At 40.8% G+C, this 8,846-nt stretch overlaps 1 protein-coding gene across 9 annotated transcripts in view; it reads left to right on the forward strand.

Moving 5' to 3' along the window:
- The window catches only part of GABRR1 (gamma-aminobutyric acid type A receptor subunit rho1), a 31,171-nt gene extending 26,697 nt beyond the window's left edge, over positions 1 to 4,474 (forward strand). For all 9 annotated transcript variants that reach the window (XM_081905572.1, XM_081905576.1, XM_081905575.1 and 6 more), the window contains 3 exons: positions 206 to 358; positions 2,147 to 2,343; positions 3,647 to 4,474. In XM_081905572.1, coding sequence (XP_081761698.1) covers positions 206 to 358; positions 2,147 to 2,343; positions 3,647 to 3,937 — 641 coding nt within the window. In that variant the 3' untranslated portion in view covers positions 3,938 to 4,474. The remainder of the gene's footprint in view (positions 1 to 205; positions 359 to 2,146; positions 2,344 to 3,646) is intronic.
- The last annotated feature ends 4,372 nt before the right edge of the window (positions 4,475 to 8,846 follow it).

Raw genomic sequence — 8,846 nt, forward strand, 5'->3', positions numbered from 1 at the left:
AGTCTCTGTTATTGAGGAGTACATCTAAGGTGTGCAAAACGTTTGGATAGTTGTAGTTATACGAGGTCAGCACCCTTCATAAATTACAGTTCCCAGGATTTTTGGGGAAAATGCAATGGCTGTTAAAGTAGTACAAGATCACTTTAAATGTACGGTGTGGATGTGGGTTTTTGTGATTGACTTCTACCTTCTTTGTCTCCTGTAGGCTGGTACAACCGCCTCTACATCAACTTCACTTTACGCCGGCATATCTTCTTCTTCTTACTCCAGACCTATTTCCCTGCCACTCTGATGGTCATGCTGTCCTGGGTGTCCTTTTGGATAGACCGCAGAGCTGTGCCTGCAAGAGTTCCCTTAGGTAAACAAACCAAACCTCGCTGTGTCTGACCTGCTCTTTTTATAGCAATGCCAATCCAGGAGGGTCTCTCTGAACAGCGGGTGACGTTGCAATGTCTGAGACTGTTTCTCACTCCCTTCTCCTATTTGTTGGGGGAGTATTAGCTGGCCATGGGGGTCTATGGCAGGTGGAGGCCTGGATGCATCCACATTCATGGATGGCACTGTAGAAATAGGCTAAGAATTGCTTATTTATTAGTCACTTTTCTGAGCTAAATGCTCAGAAAGCAATGTAAAATAGAGAAATAATATCAGTAATATTTGCAGAGTATGAAGCATTGAGTGGAAAATTATATTTTAACATTTCAGTGGCTCCATCAGTAGGCATAGCTGTGATTATCTATTTATTAAATTTGCATTTGGATCTCCTAGTTCTCTCTTCCCTTCCCAATTCATTGCTTCTGATGTTACAGTTGTATTCTCTAGCCTACACAGAGTCCAATGAATTCATGCCCATTAGGAAATAAGCAGGGGTTTATGGTGTAGTATCTTGAGAGAGTTTGAGTAGTGTATATTTGCAGCACTGCATGTGACAACATAGACTCCAAAGGAGATGGTATTAGCTCCTGGACCTTTTGCTCTTTCTCTCACAAAGCAGGATTCTGTCAAAGCCCAAGCAGGGAAATCTTTCTTTGCTGATGTAAATGATGAGAGAAAAGTCTTCACTCAAAGGGATAGGATATAAAGTGGTCACTGCACTCACACTTTCAGCAGTGATTAAACTGCATATGCAAAGCTATTTGGTTCTGACCAATATTAATTGATTGGTAATGAATACAGGGTTGTGCCCCTGGCTAAGGGGTAATTATGCACTACTGTGACTTCAGATTGTCACGTTTTGTGGTCATCTGCCTATTTACCTTCTTGTTGTGCATCACCGCTATTTCGATCCATAACTTAAATATGTAGGAATGTCCTGTCCTTTAGATAATTATTTATACTTTTCAAATGGAATGCGGAAGTGGCACAGAATGTAATCATAGCTTAGATTTAAAACGTGTGAAACAAACTGGAAAGTCAGATTTATCCATCCTTCCTTGCGAGACTGAATAGTTTACAGCACAATCTGCAAAGAACGGATTCTAAGTTAAATGAGGCCTCTAGGTAATTGTGCTTTGGATTCCTGGTCTGCACTGCAATCCAACCCAGAAGTAAACCTCAGTGCTTTCTGTTATGTACTGAAGTTCTCACCATGGACCAGCAGGGGATACTCTACATAGTTTTCACTCAGGTCCACATATGCAAATAAGGGATTGAAAGTGACATTCAGTGATTGGATAGTTACAGAAAGTGGTTACTGTTGCGTTGTAGTGGAGCTCTATATAAGCAGACTGGCTGAACCCTTCAGCTCAGTTCTGTTCTGGCTTGTGAATAAACAAGAGCTGTTTGAAGAATCGTTGTGTCGTCTGATATGTTCCCCCACAACTTAACATTTTCAGTGCAGTTTACTCCCTAGTGAATATGTTCAGGACTGCAGCCTTGGTCTAAATCTGTGTCCAAGGGCTGTACCATCAGCCCACAGGTCATCCATGCATCAGCTCATGCAATCCAGCACACAATTTGCACCAGGCCACAACCAGAGAAAGGTGACAGCATGGAAGATGATAGCACACCATTCAAAGAAGGTAGAGCAGTCCACCTCAAGCTAGCATTTCATTTCTTAATGAAACACTTGGCCCTCTGTTTAGGGTAAACAAAGCCAAGTTGTCACCAAAATGACATCTCCAAACGGATTATTGTATGTCTCCAGGGATCACGACGGTGCTGACCATGTCTACCATCATCACGGGCGTCAATGCCTCCATGCCTCGGGTTTCCTACATCAAAGCTGTGGACATTTACCTCTGGGTCAGTTTTGTGTTCGTCTTCCTTTCGGTGTTAGAGTACGCAGCAGTAAACTACTTGACTACAGTGCAAGAGCGAAAGGAACGGAAGCTGCGAGACAAGGTAAATGTAACGTCATTTGGTGCTGTGCAGATAAAATGGCTGTGTACGGTGTCCCCCCCCCCTTGAAAACTAGGTGCTGGTACTCACCATGAAGTTATTACAGTAAGTGCCACACTTTTTAACAACAAAAAAGAGGTGTCTGTACTGCGTACCCTTGAGTACCCCCTGGAAAACCAGCACTGGCTGTGTAATTCTAAAGATGAATCAGACAGACAGACAGACAGACAGACAGACAGACACACACACACACACACACAATGGGGGTCTAACAGTAAAACTGTGTTCTACCCAAAGGTATGTTCAAACCAGTTTTTGTTTTTTTTACTCAGGTTGGATCTACACATGCAACATGAGATGCCCAAATATTAACTTTTTTTAAAAAGGTAGAAATGGTGCAGCTCACTATGCCACCTCTGAATGTTTCCATGCTAAGAGCAGCCTGCTAGATCAGGTTAATAGCTAGCATCCTGTTATCACAGTGGCCGAGATGCCTGTGGAAAGCCCCAAAACAGAACCTGACTGCAACAGGACTCTCCCCACTAGGGATTACCAGCAGCTGGCATTCAGAGGCATGTTGCCTCTGACAGTGGAGGTGGAACATAGCCATCGTGGCTGGTAGCTGTTTATAGAATTTGTCTAATCTTCTTTTAAACTCATTCAATTTGGTGGGCTCCCACTAGTTTTCAATTCATTTCCTAGTATGGAAATCACATTTTTCACAGCTTTCTTGGCACAGCGATGAACACTGCACTCACTATAGGAAGGATAGTCTAGAAAAACCATTAGTTTCTTCACATGAATTTTAATGCTCATGCTATACAGCCTACACAAGCACACTATCTCATATTGGATAGAATGAGCCTGAATGTGGCTTGGTTCCATGGTGCCCTCTATTAACAGAAAAGCACTTGCAAAAGTGGGGAGGTGCCCCAATTTCCACCCTTTCCTCAGCTGCATTAGAGTATAGGGCAGTATATTAATTCTAATAATAATAATAATAATAATAATAATAATAATAATAGAGGGTCCCATTCTGAGAGCATGTATCTGCTCACCATTTGGAAGAGCCAACTCAAAATCTAGTATGGTGTATTTTCACAAATTTACCTTTATATCAGCTATCCTGGCTACTAATAATGCAGGAAATCATAGCTAGATAAGAGAAACTGTGGTTAGATGAGATGAGTCCTCACCTATGGATTTGTGACAGAAGCAACAGCTTAAGGCTGCATTATTGCTCCACTCCAATATGTCAACTGCCAGTTTTCCCCAAGTACAACTATCTTCCTTCTTTCCTCTACAGCTTCCTTGCACTTGTACACTACCTCAGTCAAGGCAACTGATGGGGATGGATGGCAGCTATAGTGACGGGGAGGTGAATGAACTGGGACAGTATGTGTCTGAAAATGGAGATAAACAAGACCGAATGATGGTTCAGCTGGCACTTGGCTCAGAAAGGAATTCAAGCAGGAGGAAAAACCAGAGATACAGCAGCATGAGGATTGATACACATGCCATTGACAAGTATTCCAGAATAATATTTCCAGGTGCATACATTTTATTTAACCTGATATACTGGTCCATTTTTTCATAGTTATTTCTTTAGCCAGTTTCCATGTGGGTGGGACATGTGTTAACTGTATGAAATTAATGTCCATCAGGAAAATGTGACCATAGAGACTGTTTGATACTCCTGTTACATGAAATTCACACAATGCACTCTCCGATTTATTATACTGAGACCTAAGTGGAAATCTCTGCTGAACTGTCAGTTTCATCAGGCCTCAAAATGGCCATCATGGTCAATCAAAACAATAAAAAGTGGGGAGAGGGAGGAATGAAAATTTGCAAAGTGACAAATGCTTTTATTTCAAAAGACAATACGTGATAGGCATTTTTAAAGTACAGAATATTGTAACAGTGTTGCTATGATGGGAAGAGGAATTTTAGAGCACATCTGCGTTCCAATTACAGAAACGATGGACCATGTTAATATTTTTGTTTCAGTTTGTAAATATATACAATATTGTAAAATTATCTATTTAAGTGTAAATTGCAAATCTAAACAGTGTACTGTACACTTTTACCATCAAGACTCCTCTCAAGTAAAAACATCTACTTTTTTGGCTTACAGGCATGTGTGTGTGTTATTGCTAATCAGCCACTTGTTGATGTCACCCTCTAAGGAAAGTCAGGGACCTACAAGGTTCTTACACCTTTTTCCTTATCAGGATGCCCAATGTTGGTTATATTAGGAATAACATTGATTAAACTCACTCACTTACTGAACATTTACCCAAACTGAATATCCTGGGTGAGACCCAATGTTAATCAGATTAGATGCAGTGAAATCAACGGATTAACTAAATTAAAGCTGTTGGTTTCAATGGGTCTACTCAGAGTATGACTGCCATTGGATATCATGTCCTACAAGAGGTTCCACAGGAATTTTCACAGAGCTACCAGGGATGTTGCCTGTGCCTGTCTCATATTGAGGCATATTGACATGGAAAACAGTTTCTAAAGCAGGAATGCAATTTAAACTATTGTGTTTATAAAGTAACATTTGATAATACTCTAATTATTAAGCAATCGAAATTAGTCTGCAAGAGTGATCATATGCAGCATCATAGCTTAACAAGCAGGATTACAAAGGTCTTTTTAAAATTTTCATGGCCTATGGAATTCTTCCAGTTTAAGTATATAGTCTAACAGATTTTAGTTCAGAAATGTTAGAAAACTTTACTGTGTCTCCAAGAAAGGATTATCTAGGCACCTTTATGCAATTTTTATAAAAAACATGTTAAGAGAACACAGTACAGTGTTTCTGCACATCTCAGGTGCTCAAGAGGTTCACTGTTATAAACAAACCGAGTTGTGTGTTCAAGACTGAAAATGATTTTAATACATTACAAACTCTTGGTGGTTTTTGCTGGAATGAACATCTCACTATAAAAGCACAAGGCAAGATTGAAAATGGTTGGCGACGCATCTCAAGTGGTCAATGCATTGCAGAACTCAGGACTGAGCAGGTAAGATTTTCAATTTGACCTTTAAACTTCATCTGTCAAAATGGCTAAGGCAGACAAGCTTGAAGGCACAAGAAGAAAGCTTAACTTCTTCAAGCTCACTAGGCAACTAAGCACCAGAATTTCTCTGTGACATTTAAAGGTCGAAAAAGAAGCATGCATTTATTAGTTTAGCAACATACCCAGAAAGCTTCACTGAGCTAAATTAATGGAAACACATAATTGCTATCATCATCATCGCATACCTCATTGCCCTTGGAAAATGAATGCATCATAGTCACAGAAGTAGCCCAAGCAGAGGGGTGGCAGTGGTGGTTGCAGCAACAGCAGTGGGACCAGCGGCATCGCTGCTGCCGCCTCAGCTCCTTCAGGCATGTCACTATCCTCTGCGGTTGGCTCACTTTGCCGAGGGTGGAACGGGGAGGGTGCATGAAGCAAACTTTGCCAGCGACCCTTTAGCCTAACTTCTAGCTCGCACACACTCAACTTTGAACCCTGTATTTTGTCTTTCTAACTACCCATTTGTTATCTGGCACAGAGCCACTTTGTTACTTTGATAGCCCATACTTAGAAGGCCATCACCAGGAAGGTTGAATCCGTGCTGGATCCAGGAATTAGAAGGGTTTCAGGCAAGCTGTCTCCCTACCTGGTTTGTGGGTCACCCGATTCTGGTGCACGTCAAATAAATGCGCTCCCACCTCCCTCGATCTTTCAGATTCAGGTGGGTGGCTAGGGCAGCTCAGAAGGGCCCTCACACAAACATCTGTGCGTGCAACGGTAGAGGCCTAGCCGGAAAGTTTAAAGTCTACTCCTGCAGCTACACAAAGGATGGATTGAAGAAATATGAACTGACCCTGCCCCGTAGCTTGACCAATTGCGGCTGGGCTAGGTGCATAGATCTAAAAAAAAGTGTAGACTCGCACATGCTGGCCAGCTTCCATTTTAACCTGAAATGTTTGTTTTGCACTTCTCAGAAGTGGGTAAAGGCAAGAAGCAGGCAGGGACATGCCAGCACACAATGGCACCCACCTGAGAGGTGCCAGAACTGCCCTCTTGCATATTCTGGCTACAAAAAAACAAAAAACAAAACCACAGAGTATGTTGAGCTGCTCAGTTGAAAAATTCGTACTGTAGGCCTTACAGGATTTAGTGAAGGATGATCAGCCAAGTAGGGGTGTGCTGCTGCATTTCTAGAGATTTATACTCAGTTATTTGGCAGTTTCCAGCCTGTTTCATAATGGAGCATGCCGTTTATGCTTTTAAATTATTTTAAACTTTCACCCAGAGAAGTTAAATGACAAATAAATGAATGAAATAGCCTTAATGTAAGGCATAATGTGCTTCCTCAACAAAGATTTAGAAAGCTCTGGAAGTCCTCTTTTTGCAAGTTTCTGTAAACCGCTGGGAGCCTTATTACTATCTGATGTGACATCTAAATCATCACGTGGTGCTACTTCGTAGAAAGACATTTACTGTTAGTTTTGTTGACAATCTCTATTCTGATGGTCTGTTTTATGAGTTCCCTTGTAAGTGGCCTCTAGCAATTATTAAGAGGGGATAAATATTCAACATTTTAAAAAGATACAGCTGCATAAATCTTCTTGCCTTTATGGGTTATTCAGCTGACAGCAGGTAACCTTTGACAATGTGGAATGCTGCTGAGTATTTAATAAATTATTGCAAATTCCTTTCTTTGGCAAGCTGCCCTGCCTGATTAAATGATGCTCTCAAACCAACATCACAGGCATAATCCCCAAAGAGTGTTATTTTATCTTACTTTTTCCGTTTTGTCCCTTAAAGTTCCTATAGAGTTTTGCATTCTCTGGGACTCAATTTCTCAGTTCAGCCAAACTATCACAATGAGCAGTCTTTGTTAACTTTAACCAGGCTCTTCCTATGTTTAAGTAGTGTATTTGTTTATTAGGATATACCTGAGAAACACAATATAATGTGCAAGTCAATTTTATTCTTACAATCCAGAATGTACTTACACACAGCATACCAAGAAAGCTGAATGTACAAAACCAAGTGATAGCATCAACAGTGGCTCACTAGAAAATCATAAAACACATTTAGCAAAAGTACTTTTATAGCAATAGTTTATAGTGTAGCTCAAGTTTTTATTCAAACAAAACATTCTGTGTACAGATGGCACAGGAAGCTGCTTCAGCCCCTGAATGTATCTTTTCCTCAAATACCTGAATTCACTGCAAAACATTACACTTGCAAAGATAACCCTTAGAAGGTATAAAAAAAGGAAAACCACCAACTCTTGAGATATACTTGTGCATGTTTGCTGTTACATTTGTTCAAGTAAATTCACCATCCCAGCTACATATACAGTTTTATCAACCTGCTGTCGCAGGCTCTTCATTCTTCAAAACTGAATATATAGATTCAACAGCATACAAGATTTGGTGCAGCAGCAATAGCCAAGACACTAAAAAGCAAATATGCCTTTACAACAGCTTTGCAGCCTAAAAGTAATGTTGACTAAAATGTTTGTCTGGTGTCCTTGTCCTACTTAAGATCCAAGAATAATTGTTGTCTACTGTAAAGCTGCATTCTATTTAAGGAAGCAGTGAAAAAGTTGCCTTTTCTTGTTAATTCAGGTTACAGCAAAAGTGCAAAACCCTAGGATTTAGCAGTGCATTGTGTAAGAGGCTACAAATGGCACTAGCGATGAAGCGCACACTATCTAGTTTGGTACATTAGACGAAAAGCCACCTCCTAGTAAGGGGGAGCCGTACACGTCCTGTGGAATATACAAAAATGGCACTCACGCTTCAAACTTTACTTATGGCTTACTTGGCAAAAAGTCTGTCCAACCTGGCATACAGAATCACTGCATAACTGCTGAATCAGAACTGTAAAGAAAGCCTCAGCGTTATTAACAGAAATAAACAATGGCGTACTAACAAAACTAACGTTACTGGACAAGGCGTTCTGAAATTATAAACCAATGGGGCTTACTGCCTTAGCAACTCACCCGCACACAAAAGAAATCAAACACCAACCCGTCTGATCTTACAAAGAAAAGACAAAAAGTTCAACCACCTCAGATACAGTCTCTAACCCACAATTTCAACATGCCACATGGTCACATGGAAATCGTATATCCCTACAGGTGCTCCATGCAGCAATGATCCGTGCAAGAGGCCTATGCAAAGCACTTCCTCTCTGATCATTGGTTGCTGGCATGGCATGGCATGCTAATGCTGCGCATGGATAGCCTCACATTCAAGAAGACCCTTTTAATATGAGAGTGCGGCTGCATAAACGGTTCCAGGTAGCCTTATGTTTATCGTATTATTTTTATCATTTTCCAAATTATTACGAATCAAACAAAATTACTATAATTTAATACAATTGCATAAATCCTCTCCTTCCCCTGCCTAAACTTCCTTGCAGCCCCCGGAGGGCTATGAAGAATAATAGTCAATGATCATGGGACTGGCCGGAAACCCAGGTAGC

Source organism: Podarcis melisellensis (genome assembly GCF_964234715.1).
Source record: "Podarcis melisellensis genome assembly, chromosome: 3".
Taxonomy (NCBI): Eukaryota; Metazoa; Chordata; class Lepidosauria; order Squamata; family Lacertidae; genus Podarcis; species Podarcis melisellensis.